The 20,944-nt window shown below is 53.8% G+C and overlaps 1 protein-coding gene across 2 annotated transcripts; it reads right to left on the reverse strand.

Annotated features, from left to right (window-relative positions):
- Positions 1-1,027: 1,027 nt before the first annotated feature.
- ITIH1 (inter-alpha-trypsin inhibitor heavy chain 1) lies at positions 1,028-14,435 on the reverse strand. Of its 2 annotated transcripts, XM_032648876.1 has the most exons (22): positions 14,298-14,435; positions 14,040-14,060; positions 13,629-13,795; positions 13,099-13,203; positions 12,623-12,785; positions 11,948-12,061; positions 10,606-10,731; positions 10,405-10,521; positions 9,531-9,699; positions 9,317-9,442; positions 8,195-8,376; positions 7,751-7,936; positions 6,574-6,713; positions 5,831-5,985; positions 5,719-5,733; positions 5,255-5,275; positions 4,710-4,790; positions 4,486-4,599; positions 3,247-3,448; positions 2,155-2,327; positions 1,454-1,565; positions 1,028-1,298 (listed from the first exon to the last, which is right to left on the reverse strand). In XM_032648876.1, the coding sequence occupies exons 1-22, from the start codon at positions 14,409-14,411 to the stop codon at positions 1,169-1,171; spliced, it is 2,733 nt and encodes a 910-aa protein (XP_032504767.1). In that variant the 5' UTR covers positions 14,412-14,435; the 3' UTR covers positions 1,028-1,168. The 2 variants fall into 2 exon arrangements, with proteins under 2 accessions (XP_032504767.1, XP_032504768.1); XM_032648877.1 differs by lacking the exon at positions 14,040-14,060 and having other exon boundaries at positions 1,031-1,298; positions 6,574-6,710; positions 14,298-14,427.
- Positions 14,436-20,944: the final 6,509 nt, after the last annotated feature.

Here is a 20,944-nt window from a genome sequence, read left to right on the forward strand (position 1 = left end):
TGGGCCTCATCTGGAATGGGAACTGGACAGAAGCCAGAAAAAGCAGAAACCCTTTGGAAAGGAGTGGGTGGAGGCCCATCAACCTTCGCCAAAAGGGCCAGTGGCTCCCCAAAGTACAAGTTCATCTCCACACACCCTGTAATGTCACATTTTAACTGGGCCCCTAGACAAGGCCCAGGGAAGGCATTCTGAAGGGGTATCAGGCATCAGTGTGAGAAGTCAGTGGACTGCTCTTCCTGGCCCCTGAAATCACAGCTTCTGGGCAGTGGCCGTCTCTGCTTTGGGGAAATATGCCTGCTCTGAGAGGTTCCAAACCCCCAGCTGGGAAATCCAGTGGAGGATGGAGGCCTGGGAACTGCCTCCTGAGGCCCTGACCCCAACAGGTGACCCTCAGCTCCTGGCAGGACTTCTTCAGGACCCCAAGTCCATATATATTTCATGTATTTCTTTCACATGTTCGTGTTAAGTGATACTTTGGGATATCCGGAACCAAATCCCAGCAGGCTTTGGCCATCAGCCGCCCAGCCTGATGGGAATATTTACATGGAGTGGTTAAGCACATAGATGCTGACTCCAGATAGCATGGGTTCAAATCCCAGCTCCGCCACTTAAAAGATGAGTGATTTTGGACAACTTACCTAACCTCAGCTGAAAGTAGTCATGATAAAAGTATCCCCCAGGGCTGTTGAGAGTATACATTTAATTAATTCAACAAAGGCACTTAGAACAGTTCCTGGCTACAAGAAGCACTGGGGCAGCTGCAGCTGTTACGGGTTGTTCCTATACGTGCTGCCAGAGTGTCCTTTGGTCTCTGGACCTGTAGGGGAGGCTGTGTGCACGGGACACCCAGCACACTCAGAGGGCATGGGGCCAGGCAGCTGCAGAGAACAGGATGGGGTGGGGGCAGAGTTGGTGCCGGCTCCCGCCCAGCCTCCTGGTCTGCTGTGACTCCTGAGCCCTTCTGAGAAGCAACATCTTGGGTTGCCTCCCTGCCACACCCCGCTCCCACAAAGCAGCCAGCCTGGGCTGGACATAGCCTCTCTTTAATGGAAGTCATGAGTGCTTCGACATAGGAGACCAGCTTGGACAGGGAGGTGTGGCCTGGGCAGCAGGTCAGGCTCCTCCTCTGCCATGGTCCCAGGGGAGGATTGGTGTGCTGGCTGGGGGCTCAGAAGATGTCGGGGACGATATAGTCAGTGTGAACACCGTCGATCAGCCCATCCCCGTTGTTGTGGATGAACCAGCAGGTCACCTCAGCCCCATGCCGGGGGTCTTTGCTGTAGTCTTTTTGCAAGCCCCTGAGGAGACACAAGCCAGCTGGGGTCACCTTTTGGAGCTGGCAGGGCTGCACCGCCCCAGGAAGCCCACCTCAACCCTGTGACACCTGGAGGAAGGCCTGGAGCAACGATGGGGAAGGCCAAGGGCAGAGATGCTGGGAGAGCAGCCCACCCACCTGGTGACCGTCAGCCAGCGTTTCTTCACCACCATTGTGGCGTCTGTCTTTGTGGGGTCAGAGCCTGGGTGGAGGTCGAACACTTTATAATCAAAGGGGTGGAAGAATTGTCCTGGAAAGGCATATGGGAGACAGCAGTTACCATCGGGGGCCTTGCTGCCTTGTACTCAGTAGGTGCTCACTGGAGGCTTAGAGAGTTGCCTAAACAATTGTTTTTCAAGGGCTTGACTGTTTCTATAAATGTTGGCATCAAAAGCCACCTTTAGTTCACTTGCTATAAAGAAGCAGATATATTGCCTGGTGGTTGTACCTCCTGTCTTTTTGGACCAATTCCAAAGGAATCTGGCTGGGGAGAGAGGGGTGAGGGGTAGAGAACGGTCTGCAGGAAGGCCACAAGGAGAAGCAGTGTGGCCGATGACCCATCCCACTCAGGAGGTCTCTGGGTGTCCACTGGACCTTTCCATTTGCTAATCGGACCTCTCCTTACTCGCTCCCAGGCTCACTTAACCTTTAAATTCATTGTGTTTGATTGCAGCCTTTCTGTGGGACAAGCCTTCACCGGGACCCTCTTTGGAACTCTGAGCCTTGTAGGCCATGTTGGAGGTGGGCCTATCCTGGTGACCCGCTGCAAAGCTCACCCAGGGTAAGTCCTCTGGTTTCAACACCCCACCCCACAGCTCTGCCAGCCTAGCCAGCCGTACCCAGCAGCCCGTGTGTCCGTGCCGACATCCGGTGACTATCCAGCACGTAGAAGCCCAGGAAGTCCTGGCAGATGGCACTCCCCTTCCATACCCGGTGCAGGACGACCTCGAAGGTGCCCCCATCCTCCACGGACACCACCAGGTTCCTCTTCCTGTTGATGGTCACCACCACCCTGTGGGGCCAGGTGCCATGAGGGCAGGTGCGGCTGCACTGCACCCCCTCCATTCAGCTGCTCTTGTCCTTGAGACCCAGCTCTTATGAACCCCTCTCCCCGCAGGGGGTTGACGGTTACCTGCTCCATGCTCCTTCCCACTTGTTGCTATTGTGTATGGGGCCCTTACAATGTGCTAGGCTCTGTGCTAAGCCCTCCACGCAAACTGCATCATTCAGTTCCCACTCTGATCCTGTGAGGACTGAGGCTCAGAGAGGTTAAAAAACTTGCTCAAGGTCACACAGCTGGTGAGTGGCAGAGCCAGGACTTGGACTCCAGCCTGTCTATTATGAGTCTGTGTTCTTTGACTCCCACTTATCATCTGTGTCCTCCATACTGGACTCTGCCCACCTCTTCCTATAGCTCTGCTGCCCAGCATTGGGCTCTGGTGCTCAGCAGTTTATCGAACGAGTGAATGAGTGAAGGAAGGAACAAACAGTAAACAAGGCATACTAAGACAGGGGCTGAAAGAGAAACCTAGAGAACGCTGGAGTTCAGCAGAGGAAGGGACTAGGATGGCTTCAGGGAAGAGGTGGCCAATGCGCTGGGCCTGGGAGGAAGAGTTGGCTTGGTTTGGTGGAGACAGGGGTGGACTGCAGGGTGAGGGTGCCACGGGAGCACAGGCATCTAGGCAGCTGGGCCCGGAGCACGTGTCCAGCAATCCAGGGAAATTGGGAGTCAGGGGTGGGGAATGGCCCATGGGGCCCGATGTGTCTGCACAGCCTACGCGGAGGCCACATGGACGTCACACGCTGACACAGCTCGGGGAATGAGGGCCCAGCAGGCTCAGGCAGCAGAGCTGGCTCTGGGGCTTCGCGCCTTGGTCTTCACCACACCCACCCCCGCCTCCCCTCCCAGGCCTCGGCCCCAGCCCGGTTACTCATTCTGCCGCAGTGAGGCCTGGTCCCTCCAGGAGAATATGGGTCCGCCAGAGCCAGGGTTCAGTGTAATGTTCTGAGGAGTCACTTCCAGCTGGAAGCCTGTTGCGGGGTTTGCGATCCCCAGCCGCCCGAAGTATGTGCCCTCGTGCTTCCCAGGGCCACTGGCCTCATTGCCGATGAGCTGGCCATTCACTGAGAAGCCTGCAGTGGGGTGAGGGGCCATCCGGGTCAGGGCGGCCCCGCTCTCCCTAGAACCCCACCAGCCGGTCCTTGCTCCTGCCGCCCCCAATGCCCACCCTCTTTGGGCTCTGAGGGCCTCACCACCCAAGGGGAGGGGCCTTCAGGACAGGTGCAGGCCGCTCGCAGCACCGCCTCCCTTCCCTCCCGCCACACTAACTCTCTTGAGACTTAGCCCTCGGTTCTGGGCCCTGAAGGAGGTGTCACCTCCCCGAGGACAGGCCTTGGGCCTGCTCCTTCTCTGTGGACCCAGGCCCTGACACAGGGCAGGTCACAGTAGGTGCTGCAGGTGGGCCTCTCCACAGAAGCCTCCTCTGAACTGAGCAGCCAAAAGCCCCCTCCCCGTCTTCACTATCCCAACACAGCACGTCTCATGCTCGGAAATTGTCAGCTAAGAATTTGTTCACCTGTTTATCTCCCTTCCCTAAACTCCACGAGAGCAAGGACTTTGTTTCGGTTCCCACTGTGTCCCCAGACCTTAGGATGTGCTCAACAAATATTAGCAGATGGCCTGACTGGACTGGGAGGGTGGGAGAAGTGGCCGATAGATGGAGAGGGCGTTGTTCCCATCACCTGAGCCCTGCTGGGGAGGTGGGCTCCAAGACCCCTGCAGCCATGCGGGGGATGGGGGAGGGAGGTGTGGCAGGGCCACTGCATCATTTATAGGATTCAGTACAAAATGAAAACGAGGGGCCCCTCATTCAAAACTTGTTAAGAATTTCAAGATGCAACAGCAGAACATTCAATCAAGCATGGAGTCCTTCCAAGGGCAGGGTCCTGTGCACCTGCACAGGTCACATGCCCATGAAGCAGGCCCTGTATAGGGCCCAGGCAGGCAGATGGGCCATGAAGGAGGCCAGCTGAGCCCAGCCAGGTGGCGGGTACACAGGGTGAGGGGAGTGGAGGCCACAGCCACTGTCCTTCCTGATCATGGCTGAACGTTGAGGACAGAGGAGCCCAGGCCCCACCCTCTCTGGCAGAGGGCATAATGTCACCCGTACCTGTGTCAGGGTCCTGCACCAGGCTCAGGACCACACCAGGCTCCTCGTTGATATTGAAGCACAGAGTGTCCTCTTTCTGGGGCACGTGGATGAGGAAGTGGGGGTCAGTGTCCACTGGGGGCACAGCATGGAGTCTATTAGATTGAGTATTAGGCACATGGGGCCGGCTGGGGAGAAGGGTTCAGTCAGGCAGGTGTGTCCCTCAGACCCTCCCAAGGACTCACCGCCAGTCACTTGGTTTGGCAACTGCTGGACCTCGGAGCTAGGGCGCGTCGGAGAAGGCTGCGAGGCCAGCAGCACGAAGGCTGACGGGCAAGAGAGTGAACAAGCGCTTAGAAGGAAAGCAGCTGCGCCTTCCCTGGAGCTGCTGCCTCCTTTTCTGAGGCCCCTCCCACCCAGGCGGGCTGGCCTGAGGCCACAGGGGCAGGAGTGGACACAGAGCCTTTGACGCCTCTCGGGATGTGGGAATGGAAATTTGGCCCAGCACAGTGGCGTGGCCCCCTCTCGGTCTCCTTTCCTGGGAACTGGGAGGTGCTGGTGGCATAGGGGTGGGGAGGCCAGGCCAGGTCAGGGGGAGCGTTCTGACGGTTCCCAGTGAGAGGCAGCGAGGAACGCTGGAGCAGAGGAAGAAAACCTTAGGCTATCATTTCCTCATCAGGCAGATAGGTGATGACCCAGGCTTTGCTCAGGACTGAATGCACAGCCTGAGAGGTGGCCATGTGTGGAGTAGAGGGTAGAGACCTGCGTCATCAGGATGGCTGCCACTTACTCTTTCTGGGTCCCACCATCTCTGTAGAGGACAACAGTAGAGGACAGCGTCACTCTCCCCACTCCACACGAAAGGCACGCGCCTCATTCCCCAAGTGCAGCTGGGCCCGGAGGCCAATCAGGCCTGGGCCCGCCCTCCTCCTGGGGGTCCCAGCCCTCTTCCTGGGGGTCCCAGCCCTCTTCCTGGGGGTCCCAGCCCTCCTGGTAGATGGATGCTCACACGTAGGACCCCTAAGGAGTCCGGGGAGTGGAGGGGTTCAGGCTGAGCGAGAACTCCCCGAGCACACAGGAGGCAGCAACTAGTTTGCAACAAAGTAGGGAAGGGCATCTTGGGGAAGGAAGAGACCAAGAAAGGGTGGAGCAGAGCAGGGGGAGTGGGTGCTGTGTGCCTGGCGGCTGGAGCACGTGCCCCTTGCCCAGCCACCCGGAGCCCCTTGCGGAAATCAACGTGACTTAAAAACTCACCCAAGGGCAGAGAATCTGGAAAGGAGAGAAAGGAAAGAGAATTAACGCCCAGGAGATTTTCAGCTCTCAGAAGCCTCCCCATGCCCACAGCCTCCCCTCTGCCAGCCCATACCCTCCAGGGCCTTGTCAATGAGGGGCTCCAGGCCGTCTTGGTCCGCCATGCCCCTGATGGTCATGGAGGTCAGCGGGGTCACAAACTGATAGGCCAGCGACATCTTCAGGGCCTTGGCTGACACGTTGGCCTTCTCTGCCCCCTCCAACTTCATCCTGCCAGACAGACACCCGGCTCTAAGCCCGCAGCTTGGATGACAATGGACTTGCACTCCCTCGTCCTTCCCTTCCTTTGTTCACTCTTTCAGCAAATGTTTACAAGGCCCCTGCAGTGCCCCTGCCCAGGAGCTGTCTTCAAGGACCTCATGATTTAAAGGCCTCCCTCAGAGAAAACCTGGAGGTCTGGCAGGGCTGGGGGATGTGCCTCAGAAATACACAGAGAATTCAATAGCTGTGAGATCCTGGCAAGTGGTCTAACCTCTCTGAACCTCGGTTTGCTCGGCACGTTGTGAGAATTAAATGAGTGTGTCTGGACACAGCAGCCCCGCAGTAAAGGGAAGCCTCCCCCGCAGCGGCTCAGTGGGGGCAAAAGGGGCTGCCCTGTGCCCCCAGCGGGCCCTGACCACACTACTGACTGCCTGGTTGATATTAACTCAGCGAGCAAAGTCAGAGGCCAGTAAATCTGACCTGCTTGCAACCTCCAAGGCCTAGAACCGCCCCTCTGTAGTCCAAAGGCCCAGGGCGGGGGGCGTGCTCTGGGGTGGTCATGCCCCTCCACCCCCCAGGCAGCCACAGGGCTGGTACCGCTTGGCCAGCAGCTCCTGGATGGTGAGGTAGGCCCACAGGCGTTCGACGTGGTTCTCCAGCATGTGGCCCCGCTCTCGGAGCAGTTTCTTCATCTCTTCCTCGTCCACCAGGCAGGTCGTCTTGAATTCTTGGCCCTCCTGAGGGAGGCGAGGGAGAGAGAGGTTGTGCGCCATGAGGGGTTCTGGGGGAGCCCGATGTTGTCTGGTCTCTGCAGCTCCGTTCTGAGCATGCTACCCCCTGCCTTTCCTGAGCCTGCTCTCCTCGTCCTCTTCCATCCGTTCCTTCCACAAAAGTTGCTAAGCACCCTCTGTTAGCCAAGTTGGGCCAGGCCCTGGGGATCCCAGGGATGGAGGATCAGGCCCTGCCCTCATGGAGTTACTCTCTCTGGGGGATGCCAGCAGGCACCCAGCCGATCCACCATGTAGCTGTTTCCACCACGCCCCGCTCCTCCGGATGCCCACCGCGGCCCCGTGCACCATTCAGCTTGCCACAGCTCACAAATGCGCCTTCTCTCCCCAGCTACAGTAACGGGGGCACCTCTTCCCAAGGGCCTCCCATGTACCAGGCACTGTATAAGCCTATCATGTGGATTATTTCGTTTACTCCACACAACTCTCTAGTACATTGTTACCCCCACGGTACAGAAAGGCCTAGAGAACTGGACCCATTTGATCAACGTCACCCAACTGCAGCCAGGGTCTAGCTCAGCTTTCCTCACTCTAAGCCCGAGTCCTGAACCCTCAACTACACTTCACGGCTAGAGTCCAGGTCTCTGTGACACCCCCACACACACACACTGCAGCATGCACGTACACACGGGCACTGCACCGTGGTACAAAGCTGCATGTACAGTAGGTGCTCAGGAAACAGTGGTCACTTGAGAAGAAAGAGGCTGGCCTCTCACACTCTCACGCTTTGGGAGGAATGATGTGAGGAATAACAGGTGGACCAGTTGGATACAAGGGACTACAGCTAATCAAGGCCATGTTGGCCCCACTCTAGCCTGCCCTCTGGATGCCTTCATTGGAAGAATGCTCAGCCCTGGGGTGTGTGTGGCCTGCTGGGATGAGGCACCACTCTGGGGAAAGAGAGGCTGCTGGGGGCACAGGGGTGGGGAGCAGTGTAGGTTTGGAGTCTCTGGGTGCCTCTCCACCCTCCGCAGCCCTCTGTTTACCCCATAGGCTTGCACATCCGCCTTGAAGCTGCTCAGTTTGTGATCAGCGATGCGCCCGGCCACTATGATCTCCGAGCCTTCGTAGTACTGTTTATGGTGGTGCTGGGTCAGGGCCGAGACGGCATCCCAGGGGTACAGCAACTCCACATCCCTCAGCAGAGGGTTGGCTACCTGCTCGTAGAAGCCCTGTGGGGATGGGGGGTGCAGCCTCAGAGCTGGTGGGTCGTCCTAGGCATCCAACAGGAAACCCACTCACAAAGTGGGGTGTCGGGATCCCTACTTTATAGAAGGAATTGAAGGCTCAGGGCTTAAGTAACTGGTTTGAGGTCACACAGCTAATTCGAACCCCACACCAGAGCTTTATCTGCTCTGGGCTGATGGGTACGTGGCTGCCAAGGCCATGCTCCCCATGGCGTGACTTTGGGAGCAGGGGGAGGAGGAGACCTGCAGCTGCTGGGTGGCATCGTGGTCCTCGTAGATTCTCTGGACACGTCCGTTGTTCTCCAGGGACATGACCTCCAGGAATTTCAAGTCCACATCATGGCCGAAGCCCAAGTTGTAGAGTGGGAACTTGCCCCTGATGGCATCTCGGACGTTCTTGAGGATTTGGGTATGATCCGTCACCCCTGCAGCCACACAGCCAGGTAGGGACGGGATGCTGGCTCACAGGTGTGTGGGGCACAAGGGGACTTTGGGGCACCCTCCCTGGGGGCCAAGACTCCCATCTCAGACCATCTCCAGTCCCCACTGGCATCTTGAGGCAACGCCTCTTGCTGGCTCACCTGGGTGACTGCAACAGCTACTCACAGAGCTCCTCGAAGACTTTGCCCATCTACATGGATCCACCATGAGCAGATCTGATTCTGCTCTAAACTCACGGCTCCTCGCATGGCCTGTGAGGTCCTGCTGACCCTTCCACCCTGTTTCACCTACTCTGCATATGCCTACACTTCCCAGGCAGGCCCTGCCAGTGCACAAACCTTGTTTTGCTCAAGCTGCCCCTTCTGCCAGGGATCCCTTCCTGCTTCTCCTCCCCTCCTTCCAGATTGAGCTCAGGGGTCACCTCTTCCAAGACGCCTTCTGAGACCCTGCCTGGGCCAGGTGCCCCTCGTCTGTGCTCCTTCGGCCTTCTGGCACCCTTCAGGGCCCTTGACAGAGCATCTGCTCCTGGGGCTGCCTCCCCCAGTGGACCCTGGGCTCCTTAAGGGCAAAGATGTGTCTTGTTCTCCTAGTGTCTCTCCTTGGTCCCTAGTCCTGTGCTTGGCACTCAGTCAGTGCTGAATCCATAGTTCATTAAACTCAGCCTAGGGTCCTGCCCATCCTCCTGGGCCCTGTGCAACCCCGTGTCATGCAGAAACTTCCCCAGCTTCCCAATTCAGGACAGAACACCTTGGAGCTCCTTCAGACTCTGTGGTCTTAACTCTGCTTTTAAACCAGTGCTTGGCTTTGCCCTTAGCCTTTCTGCCCCCTGACAGCATCCCCATTGGTTGTATTTCCAAGTTCAGCTTGAATGCCTTTGGTAATGAAGAGATCACCACTTCCCAAGGTAGCCCTCGGGGCGTTTACCTTCTGTGGGCTCGCCATCTGTCAGCATGATGAGAATAGAGGCGTGGTCGCTGAGCTCTGGGAGGCTTCCCTGAGCTTTGTTCAAAATCTCAATTCCCTGGAGCAAACCTCCATTCAGGTTTGTAGCTGCAAAAAAGAGAAAGCAGATCAGTGTATGCCCTGAATCTGAGGGGACAGAGGTGACATCGAGGTGGCCCCAGACCCCTGCCCTTACACCCAGCCAGAGAGAAGTGCTGCACAAAGTTCCGAGCTGCGTCCAGATTGGCGGCAGATGCCTGCACCAGCGAGCCCCTCCAGGACTGCACTGCAGACCCAAAGAGGACCAGGTCGAAGTAGTCCTCTGGCCGCAAGTCCCCCAGGATTTTAAGGAGCGCCTCCTTGGTCTGTAAGGACAGGACAGTCAGTGGAGGGGCAGGGCCCCAGGATAATGCCTTCTGTCATCTCCAGATACCCAGTTCAGAGATCCACAGGGTAGAGGTACATGGTGGGCAAGCAGAAGGGGATGGACAGGACAGCCAGGTGGTGCCAGGAGAGGAGCATCCTACTGAGCTCTGGGATGTCTTGAGGGGGATGGAGAAGGCAAAGGGACCCAGTATGGGGAGGGGAAATGACCAGGAGTTCAAGGGGGTCAGGATTAAGACAGAGGACCCCAGGGGGCTGAGTTTCTAAAACTCTGATTGTCCAGCCATGCTTTCACTGCGCTATGGACAGGACACCCAGAGCGCGGTGGGAGTGGGCTGTGCCCTGCTGCAAGCCATCTCCCGGGAGCGCTGTAATCATCCCTGCACGCCTAGGGTACAGGTCTCATCTTCCAAGCATCCCCCATTGGTAAACCCCACAACCGTATGGGCACTGCATTTTACTCCCATTTTTGTCATTGAGGAGAAGTGAATGCATTTGCCCACGGTTGCACAGTGAGAAAGTGGCTGATTCCAGAGCCCCTGACCACTGGGATATCCTGTTAAATTACCCTGCCTCTGACCAGGAGCAGAAGTCCCAAACCCAGACTCTGGAGGCAAAACCAGGGTGGGATGGGTGATGGGGCTAAAGAAGCTCCTGCTGGCCAACTGGTTAGAGCCACAGTTTACCTGCTTCACTTTCTGGCCTTCCATGGAGGAGCTGATGTCAATCACAAAAACCACATTCTTGTTCAGTTTTGTCAGGTTTCGGGGAGCAAAGAAGTGGGCAAAGTGGTTATCAGCGACCTGAAACACAAAGGGACAAGTGAGGCCTCTCTCTCAAGCACCCTGCCCACCCTCTGAGTCCTGGGCAAGAAACTTCCAGCTCACCAGGAGGTCACAGGCCTTGTCCCGATTGACATCGTAGGTCACCTTGAAGTCCCCATTCAGCAAGGTCGTAGAGCATGTGGGGCAGGATTGCTGCTGGCCCACCGTGGGATGGAAAAGCACATGACCCTGGAACCATTGAAGGTGTGAGGCATTACTGGTTTGCAATGACAACGTAAGGTGTGTGTGTGTGTGTGTGTGTGTGTGTGTGTGTGAGTGTGTGTGTGGTGCACAGGCATAGGAATGAGTCTAGCGGGCCCCTCGCCCTGCTGCTGAGAATACATACCTGTGGGTGGTAGGAGAGAAGACCTGTTTCTTTGCTCACATGCTTCTGAATCATTGGGATTTTCTATAAGTATCATCACTTTGGATACACAATAAAAACAAAATAATAGCAGCATGAGAAGCATCGGTCAACTCACACTGTCTAGTGAAAAAAGCAACACTGTGCTGGAAAATGAAACCTGCCTGGATAGACAAAGAGAAGGAAGAGCTCCCAGAGTGGGAGCTGTGGTCTGTTTGGACTTGGTGCTGGTGTTCCGGGAAATTGGTGGTGGTTTGTACTCGATACATTTCTACACTTTTGTACTTTCCACATTTTCTTTAAAGATGCTTTTCTTTTTACTTTTTGTTTGTTTGTTATAAAAGCAAAATATGCTCATTAAAAATTTTTTTGAAAGTTATTAGGAAGACAAAGACCATCCCCTTGGTCCCCTACTGAAAGCAAGCATGTTTGCTAACACTCTGGGGTATCATATTTTGTTTCAAAGGAACCCCTTCAAAACTGTAGGAGACATTTCTTTTAAGTGAATTGTTATGGACTCACTACCAAAGGTGGGTGGGGAATAAACAGTTTGCTCCTGGCTCCAGTTGAGGGCAAGTTAGGAAGCAGGGCACTAGCTGGGTATCACCCACTCATATGCCACACTCCTCAGGACCTGGGGTAGGGGCAAGCAGGGGGCTTCTGGGATTCCCACAGACAGGTGGGAAGTGACAAGTGGCAAGTGGCTGGGTAGGCCAAAGCCCTTTCCAAACTTCATCATGTTTCCAAGAACACTGGGGCTTGGAATCCTGAGGTTTGCACATGTGCCCTATATTTCCATGAATGCTTTCCTGTTGGGATGAGACAGGCAAAGAGGAAACTGAGGCTTAAGCAAGCCAGCAACTCACCCCAGACCAGGCAGCCGTTGTAGGCACCCTCCCCAGCCTCAGCACACAGGCTTTTGCCAAGCGGCTCTGAGAATCAGGAGTGCAACGTTCCTCTCTCTCTCTCCCCTAGGGTGGCTTGCAGCCCTTGTCTGCAGCCATGCTGAGAAGTCTCTGAGGGCTCAGCCATCCCACGCACCTCTTTTCCTGAGAAGGACTTCTTGATGAGTTGGGCGGCCAGTTCCTTGGGGAGGAAGGAGGCCTGGGCATCCAGCTTGCTGATCCCCCGAGGCTCAAAGATGTCCACGTCGATCTGTGGCATTGAAGCAGTTCCTGTACCAAGGCTCCCATTTGGGAGCCATCATCAAGTCTCAGCCAAGAGCCAACGTATATCCTGACCACCTACTGTGTGCAGCACCCACCCAGCTCTCAGCACAGGGCCTGGCATGTTGTAGGCACTCCAAAAATATTGGCCAAATGAAAGTGTGCATGCCTGAGCCCCTCAACTCGGTCACCACTAAGGTGCCAGTAACAATTACAGCCCCTCAGGCTGCCCAGTACTAACTGGTTTACAAACTCCCTGGACATTCAATATCTCTCATGATCCTTGTGGCAGTTCTGGGACACACAAAACCCCCATTTGACAGATGAGCAAGCCAAGACTCAGAAGAAGGAGGAGGTTGGAGGGTTCAGGGAGCTCCCTGCCCACGAACAGCCATCAGAGCCCACCCTGAGGAGTGAGTCGCCTCCCTGTGTGCTCAGGCCCAGGGCTGCACACGGTGGGTGCCGAACCAGCGCTCAGAGCCTCAGAGAGGGAGAGGCAGGAGCCCAGCTCCTGAGACCTTGCCCCTGCACGTGGTCACCAGCGATCTACCTCAAAATGCTGCACCAGCTGCTTGGGCTTGACCTTGATGACAATGTCATACTGCATAAGCTTTCGCCTCAGCACCTCCTCGTAGGTCAGCCGGAACGTGGCCTTGCTCCGGGGACCGATGGTGACCTGGATGGCAAACTGCTCCATCGTTCTCCCTGAGGCCCTGGATGTGCCACCAGTGGCAACAACAAACAGACAAATGGTAAGTGATATGGAGGTCCTTGTCACCTAAAGCATGGCCCTCAGAGTCAGTTTCTCTTATTTTCGTGCTGCTCCCAGCTTTCCTTGACCCTCACTCTTGTCTTAGCTGGCTGGCCAGGGTCAGAGCCCCACTTCTCCAGAGGCCTCGTCCAGTGCACCTGTGCCAGCAGTAGATCTGGGCAGTTTGCTCCCTTCCCATCAGCCTGGGCTGCCCTCCACCCAAGGCATGCATCCTGGCAGGGGAGGGCAGCACCAGGGCAGCACCCAGAGCTCACCTGACAAGGCCGGTGTTCTCTCCTGAGATGGCCGCTTTCCGGTACTGCTTCCATGCAGTCACTTTGTCCTTTATGTCTCCGAGAAATGCATTTTCACCTGCTGTGCTACAGGGAGGAAGATGCCCTCAGGGAGGTGCCCCTCCCCAACCACACAGGACCTTCATATTGGAGGTGCTCCCAGCCCAGGCACTAAGGAGGCCCTGTCCAGGTGAGCTCTTGTGAGAGGGCATCTCCTGCTGGCCTTCCACTGCCCCCAGAGCTGCTCAAGGAGGTGGGCATCCACGGCCACAGAGTCCAGCAAGAAACTGTGGGTGCCAGCCTGTGCTCCTTGGGCTCTAGGCTGAAAACACACTGTCAGAGGCTCTAGTTTGCTATCTAAGATGGGAGCCCAGAGCAGACCTAAAGGGCTTTTCAGTCCTTCAGAGCTGGGGCTGGCCTGTGGCCCTTGGGGACGAGGGGATGGGCTGCACTGTTGGGCCACTCAGAGCCATGGTTTCGGGCTGGGCCTGGTTGACCAGGCGGGCACGCACATGGCAAAGTCGCTGATGAAGGCCGTCCTAGGGATTTCCACATCAAAGGCCACTTCCTTGGCTTCGTCGGCGTTGTTGACCACTTGGCTGGTGATGACACAGTGGGAAAAGCGAGAGGTGACTTTGCAGTTGACTTTCAAACTCTGGATGACCACGCCATCGACAGCCTAAAGTGGGACGTGCGGGAGGTGGCTGGGATGGGGGCTCAGCCACGGGAGACCTCGGCACCCAGCTCTGACACAGGTGCTGTTCTCTATGCCTGAGGCCATGCCGTGGGGCATGAGGGGGGTGGGCGAGCCCCCATTTGGAGGAGACGGGAGTCCCTCTGCCCAGGGGCACACCTTGAAGCCCAGGGGAAACAGATTGTAATAAAGGCCCACCACAGACCCCTGTGCTGAGATCCTCACTCACTGTGTCCAAAGCCGGTCGCTTCTGTAAAACAAAACCGGCACAAGTGTGAGTGCGAGCACTCAGGGGACCAGGGCCTATCTGTTAAGGGACGGGAGTGGAACACAGCCTGTGTCCTCAACGCCTTGGCCTCATTTCCCCCATGCTGCTGGGAAGTCCTCTCCATTCAGAGGAGGTCGAGGTGGGTGGGGAGAGCCCTGGTCTCTGTAGCCCCTTCCAGGTTCAGCTGCCTGTTTCTGGTCCAGGGGTTTACTCACATACCTTGCCGCCTTTGGGACTGCGTGTGGGTGAACCCTGAGCGGGCATGGCCTGCAGGGTGAGCAGGGACGCCAGGCACACACAGAGCAGCCCCCGAAGCCCCATCGTGCCGTGCATGGTCTCAAGGCTCCTGCTGCCTGTCACTTCACTCAGACCACTAATCAATAACATGCTGGATAAACATGGATTAAACATTAGACAAGGTGAAGGCAAATATTACAATTTGAGGGATGAGAAATAGACAGTGAAAGCTTTCTCCTTAGGGGGACTCCCAGCTGTGCAAACTCCTGACCAGACTCAGACTGTGCCCCTTGGTTAGAGCTACACTCAGCTGGCGTGAATTGTGAAGACCCAGACAGCTCATTTAATCCGGGCTCCGTGGCACAGGGCCAGCATCAGCGACACTGGGGCAGGCATCAAGAAGCCACAGTTAAAAATGGAATTCTCGGGCTTCCCTGGTGGCGCAGTGGTTGAGAGTCCGCCTGCCGATGCAGGGGACGCAGGTTCGTGCCCCGGTCCGGGAAGATCCCACATGCCGCGGAGCGGCTGGGCCCGTGAGCCATGGCCGCTGAGCCTGCGCGTCCGGAGCCTATGCTCCGCAACGGGAGAGGCCACAACAGTGAGAGGCCCGCGTACCGCAAAAAAAAAAAAAAAAAAAAAAAAGAAAAAAAATGGAATTCTCAACTTCATTAGGTGTTCCTTTCAAAATTCTTTAAGCATCAACAAACTTTTCAGACAGTCACGCTTTGGCCAGGGAGGCAGATACGGTGGCTTACAAAGCGTCTGCCCATGTCCTAGTTTCTGATGGCACCACCTCTAGCAGTTCTGCCAGAGGTGGTCTGGACAGTTCTGGGGATACGTAATGGGTGACACACCCTTTAGGCCAGTCAGCTTTGTAAAGAAGAGCAGAAGTAAGCCTCATCATTCCAGGATATGGTGGAGACAAAAGATGAAAGCCATGCTTTCATGATGAAGGACAGACTACAAACCATGCGTCGCTCTCAGCCCTTTATGATCTAGTTTTATCCTCAGGGTGTCCCTGGGACGTTGGTCACACAGCAAATGAAAGAGCATGTATTCAAACCCAAATCTTTCAGACTCCAAAGCCCAGGCCTATCATGTAATGATAGAAATGTCCTCTGCATTATTAGGAAGAAAGAAGAAGCAGTCAAAGATCCCAGAGACCCATCTTGTAGCTTGTTTCTTAAGTTTTATGCACAAACCCTGTCTGTCCCCCACAAGCCACACACACTGGGCAGACATGGCCCCTGGTCAACCTAATCCATGGCCCTGGTTGGGATGTACTGGCTGCTATGACCCTGATATGGTGAGGGGGCCCAGAGGCTTCTTTGATCTCTGTTTGCTTGTCCTGGACTTTGTCTCACAGAGCAGCTTCTGGGAAAGGGCTTATTGTCCCCAGGCCAGAATACCCTTCTTGCCTGTCTTCTGGCCTTTGCGGGAGATGAGATGGATCTACATGAAACTGTACATTAGGGGTTCTGTTGATTTTCTGCACCAGTATCAACCAAGCCCTATGTTGGGTTGGGTACAGTGCCAGGCACTAGGACACCACAGTGATGAAGCCTATGTGCCTCCCTGTGTTCAGTGAGCTGATGCCTTGGGAAAAGGAGTCAGACAAGTCAAAGGAAACCCAGTGAATCCCAAGAGTGGCCAGAAGCTAAAGAGGAGCCTGAGGAAGCTGTAGAAATCTGGAAGGGGTGGAGCTCATCCCCTGCAGGGCCTTGGAGAAGCCTCCCAGAGGAGGTGCCTAGCAAATAGAGCGGCACTTGGGAAGGACGGGTGGGAAGGGGAGAAAGAGAAAAGCAGATGGGTAAGTGTGTAGCATGATTGGGGAAGGTGCAGGTGTCTGTGATGGGAGCAGCACCTGATGAAGAGAGTGGGGAAGGAGGCTGGGAAATGGCTTGGGACCAGCTGGCACAGGGGTCCCGTCTTTTGAGTAGGAAACACTAACAATATTTTGAGCAGGTGCATGGCAAGATCAAGACTGGGCTGTTGGGAGATGGCTAGTTCCAAGCCTGTGCCATAGAGGTGATAGAAATGCACTTGTGTTGCATGGCCGGGAGAAAGGGCATGGGCAGTGCTAACAGTGACTAGCACCTGGCCCACTTCTCAGCATCTTTTGTGCCTTAGTTTGCTTACTGCTTACAGCTACCCCCAGGAAATGGATACTGTTCTTGTCCCATGTGACAGATGAAGAAGATTGGTTGACTCACTCTGTGGATGTGTGCGTGTGTGGAGGGGGAGGGTGATGGGTGGACAGGAAGCAGCTGAAGTTGCTAAAGATTGAGCCTGGGGTGCTTCCCTAGTGGCGCAGTGGTTGAGAGTCCGCCTGCCGATGCAGGTGACATGGGTTTGTGCCCCGATCTGGGAAGATCCCACATGCCGCGGAGCGGCTGGGCCCGTGAGCCATGGCTGCTGAGCCTGCGCGTCCGGAGCCTGTGCTCCGCAACAGGAGAGACCACAACAGTGAGAGGCTTGCGTACCGCAAAAAAAAAAAAAAGATTGAGCCTGGGGGTTTGAGAGGGTGGCCATGCTGCTGGTGCCTGTGGGACAGCAGGTAGGTCCAGACCTGCTCAGACCCCTCGGTCTGATATGTCCAAACTGAACTCATGACCTTTCTTGCCCCCCACCACCAAGCCTGGTCTTCTTCTTCTTGTTGTCCATCCCAGTGAAGGCCACCACCATCCATCCATGCATCCAAGCCAGAAAGCTGGGTGGCATCCTGGATGGCTCCCTCCCCTAAACTCTCAACCTCCTCCCCACCCCATCTCCAACCCTCTAAATATCTTTTTGGTCCATTCACTTTTCTCCAAATCCCCAGTCACCACCAAGTCTACCACCCTCATCTCTCACCTAGATGGCTGCTTCCCCCTACTTCTACTCTGCTCCTACAGTCTACCCTCTGGCAGCAGCCAGAGTCATTATTTTAAAAGGCTGATCCGCTCTAGGCCTTTCCCTGTCTAACATACTTCCAGGTCTTGAGTGGTCTGACCCCTGCTGACCTCCATCTCACCCAGCCCATGGCCCTTTGGGTCTCACAGCTTCAACTATAGTTTCCTGACCCATGCCACAACCAATCCACTTTTTGCTAGTATAACTTCATTGTTCCTGCTCCCTTCAGCCTATAAAAATCTTTCATTTTGTACAGCTCCTTGGAGCTCCTTTCTGTCAGCTAGATGGGATATGTTGCCCAATTCGTGAATCATTGAATGAAGCCAGTAAGATCTTTAAAATTTACTCAGTTGAAATTTGTTTTTTAACAGATTTGGTGGCAGTGGTGGGATCCAGAGGAAGCTTCTGAGGGCTTTGAGGACAAGAAACACAAGCACTGGTACCCTCAAATCCTTTGAGTTCTCTTTCTCGCCACTTCCAAAGGCCATGGGTAAGTTCCTCCTGATTCTGAGCTCCATTCTCTTTGTGTCAAACTTCTGATTTAATTGGCTTTCCATTCCGGGGCAGGTCAGCTTGAGCTAGCAGATGGTTCCACCCAGAACCCAAGCCTCTAGCTCTTGGTTTCATCCACTGTTCTTTATTTGATTGGAATCCCAGTCCATAGTCCCCTTTGTTGGGGGTCTTCTGGTTCAGTCCTTTCCCTAGTCCTCAGTTCCACATTGGGAATTGCTGGTGGTGCAAGGCCTTCTCTTGGCCAGGTTACTGTTAGTTTCTGTTAATGTGCACATGAGGTCAAGGCTGTTGCTAATAGGAATCTTGGAAGGCAAAAGCCACAAAACTGGTGGGCACAGGTGGAGCACTTAAAAGCTGTTAGAGCACTCACCCCCTAACTCTAAGACCCTAGTAATTATAATAAATTGGTCTCGGAAAGGGTTAGGTTGACACTAGGTCACCTGCCAACCGCAAGAAAATTTCTGTGCAACAAGATCCACTGTAAAACACCACACAAACTCCAACCTGGCAGCACATCCCTCTCAGGTATTAATTTGGCTCTAAGAGACCCAAGACAGCTAAAGAAATGGGATTGAGTTTCAAATAATTGAGTGCGTTGCCTTCTGGCACAACTGCTTATTTTATACCCAAGAACTGTGGTCCTGGAAGCTGTAAATATCTACAAAAATGGCAAAATCTTACAAAGACAATCTAGACTTACAATAGCTGTTATGAGAAAGGTTCCAGTTAGACAAGAGCATTTATTTAAGAAGTGCATTTGAAAGCAAGGGTTCCCAAATCAAACACACAGAATGGGACACCTATTTTTTTTTTTTTTTTTTTTTTTGCGGTACGCGGGCCTCTCACTGCTGTGGCCTCTCCCACTGCGGAGCACAGGCTCCGGACGCGCAGGCTTAGTGGCCATGGCTCACAGGCCCAGCCGCTCCGCGGCATGTGGGATCCTCCCAGACTGGGGCACGAACCCGTGTCCCCTGCATCAGCAGGCGAACTCTCAACCACTGTGCCACCAGGGAAGCCCCTGGGACACCTATTTTAATTGGCATGCAGAAACCTCCAAAAGCCTTCAGAATTCCATAATAGCTTCATTGAGCGATTCATTGCAAAAGGCTAATGAAAAATTAAAGGCACACAAGGCATGTAAAAGAAAAGACTATATGAGACTGATGCAACTCCTATTGCTCCCCTCTATCCTCCTTTACTTGAGTGCTCATTCTAGTAATCCTCTGTCTGAATTGTCTTTCCACTCTGAAGAGACTACAAGACCATAAACAAAAGTCCACCAAGTTAGTGGCCTTACAGATGTCCCCATATCTACCCTCAAAGGAGGGCCCTGATGTGGGCCCCTCCCAGTGTTGACGGCCTCCTGAAGGATTTTCTGGTAAACAGCTATTTTATTTCCTTAAGCAGCCTAGGGAAATTAAAATTAAAAGTAATGAATAACCTTGAGCAATTCTGGTAGATATTAGAGCCTGAATATGGGATCCTGGGAAAACTGATAAAGCCAGTGAAGAGTGAGAATTCTAACCAGCTTCAGCTCTCCTGAATCTCTGTCTGTAGTGCCCAGTCAAGAGGAGAATAAAACTTGTTATTGTACCTACCGTTACTGTTTCTCCTGGCTGAAAATTAACAAGATTTTTCTGAAAGGACTTTTTTTTTTTCCCCCAAGGTAGCTCTTTGGCCAGAAATTGGCCAAATTGTACGCTGATATTCAGAGCTTGGTAAGAATTTTTTTTTAGGCCTTCTCTAAGCTAAATGTACCCAGAGGGAAAGAAAAAAACAAACAAGCAAAAAAACCTTCTGAAGCCTTTGTGGAAGGATTTACTAAAACATTTCAAAGACATATAGCTCTAAATCTAGAACATAGGACTCTTTTAGATTTCCATCTTAGTTGAAGATCTTCTCCCTGTTACAAAGAAGCAAATTGAGAAAAATGTAGTTGGATGGGTGGATCAATCTATAATGTCATTTAAGTTGCAACATAATCCCCTGAGGAATTAAAAGCAACTGTCCTTACCTTACAAATCTTTGCAAAGCCAGAAATGCAGCTCCAGAAACAATTCAAAGTCCACCTGTCCTTTTTACCAACCCCCAAACCTCCCCTATTTATCTTAAAAGGCTTGTGAGTATTGTAAAAATTCTGGCCTTAGAAAACAAAAGTCCTTGGAGGAATTTGCATTTTTTCCCTGTGCCTTTGAGATGTAAATATTCTTACTTGGTCTTCTCCAGAATTCTTATCTAGGTCATCTCTTTGAAATGCAAACTTTAGAGAGACCATTCTTATCCGAAGGAAAACAAAAGGGGGAAAGGTTGTTTGGAACTTAGACAAGTAAAAGTCTTAAGTGTCTTCTCCACAAATATTAGTAAAAAGTTTTAGCCATCTGAGCAGGTAACCTTAACTTATTCCATCTGCCAAAACCATTTGGATCCAGCTTATTCTACAACTAGTTAATTTTGTACCGAATTCATGGCTAAAATTTTAGAACAAAAGCTATGAGCTCTTGGGACTTCCCTGGTGGCGCAGTGGTTAAGAATCTGCCTGCCAATGCAGGGGACACAGGTTCGAGCCCTGCTCTGGGAAGATCCCACAGACCGCGGAGCAACTAAGCCTGTGCACCACAACTACTGAGCCTGTGCTCTAGAGCCTGCGAGCCACAACTACTGAGCTCACATGTCACAACTACTGAAGCCTGCGCGCCTAGAGCCCATGCTCCGCAACGAGAAAAGCCACCGCAGTGAGAAACCCACGCACCACAACAAAGAGTAGCCCCCGCTCACCGAGAAAGCACACACAGCAACGAAGACCCAATGCAACCAAAAACAAACAAAAAAAGCTATGAGTTCTCTGTTTGCATCAGTCTGTATGTTTATATGTGTCTACGTACATATGTTGTAGATGTGTGGTATTTTTCTACCTTAAGGAGGTATTGCCAAAATTAATTTGTAAAAAAAATTCTATTTAATTGGCTTAAAGAAACTTAAGCACATTGAAGAAAAATGCACAACCTGGACCTTCGTTGCAGGCTTTCTCTAGTTGCGGCGAGCAGGGCCTACTCTTTGTTGTGGAGCGAGGGCTTCTCATTGTGGTGGCTTCTCTTGTTGAGGAGCATGGGCTCTAGGCACGCAGCCTTCAGTAGTTGTGGCATGCAGGCTCAGTAGTTGTGGCTTGCCGGCTTAAGTTGCCCCATGGCATCTGGGATCTTCTCAGACTAGTGATCGAACCTGTG

The sequence above is a fragment of the Phocoena sinus genome, chromosome 11 (genome assembly GCF_008692025.1).
Source record: "Phocoena sinus isolate mPhoSin1 chromosome 11, mPhoSin1.pri, whole genome shotgun sequence".
NCBI lineage: Eukaryota > Metazoa > Chordata > Mammalia > Artiodactyla > Phocoenidae > Phocoena > Phocoena sinus.

Excerpts from the sequence above, each read along its gene's own strand:
- ITIH1 (XM_032648876.1), bottom strand. The coding sequence starts at position 14,411 with ATGCACGGCACGATGGGGCTTCGGGGGCTGCTCTGTGTGTGCCTGGCG. Across the intron at positions 14,061-14,297 it reads GCAGTCCCAAAGGCGGCAAG|AAGCGACCGGCTTTGGACAC; the intron begins GTATGTGAGTAA and ends TTTGTTTTACAG. Across the intron at positions 10,732-11,947 it reads AGTCCTTCTCAGGAAAAGAG|GGTCATGTGCTTTTCCATCC; the intron begins GTGCGTGGGATG and ends CAATGGTTCCAG.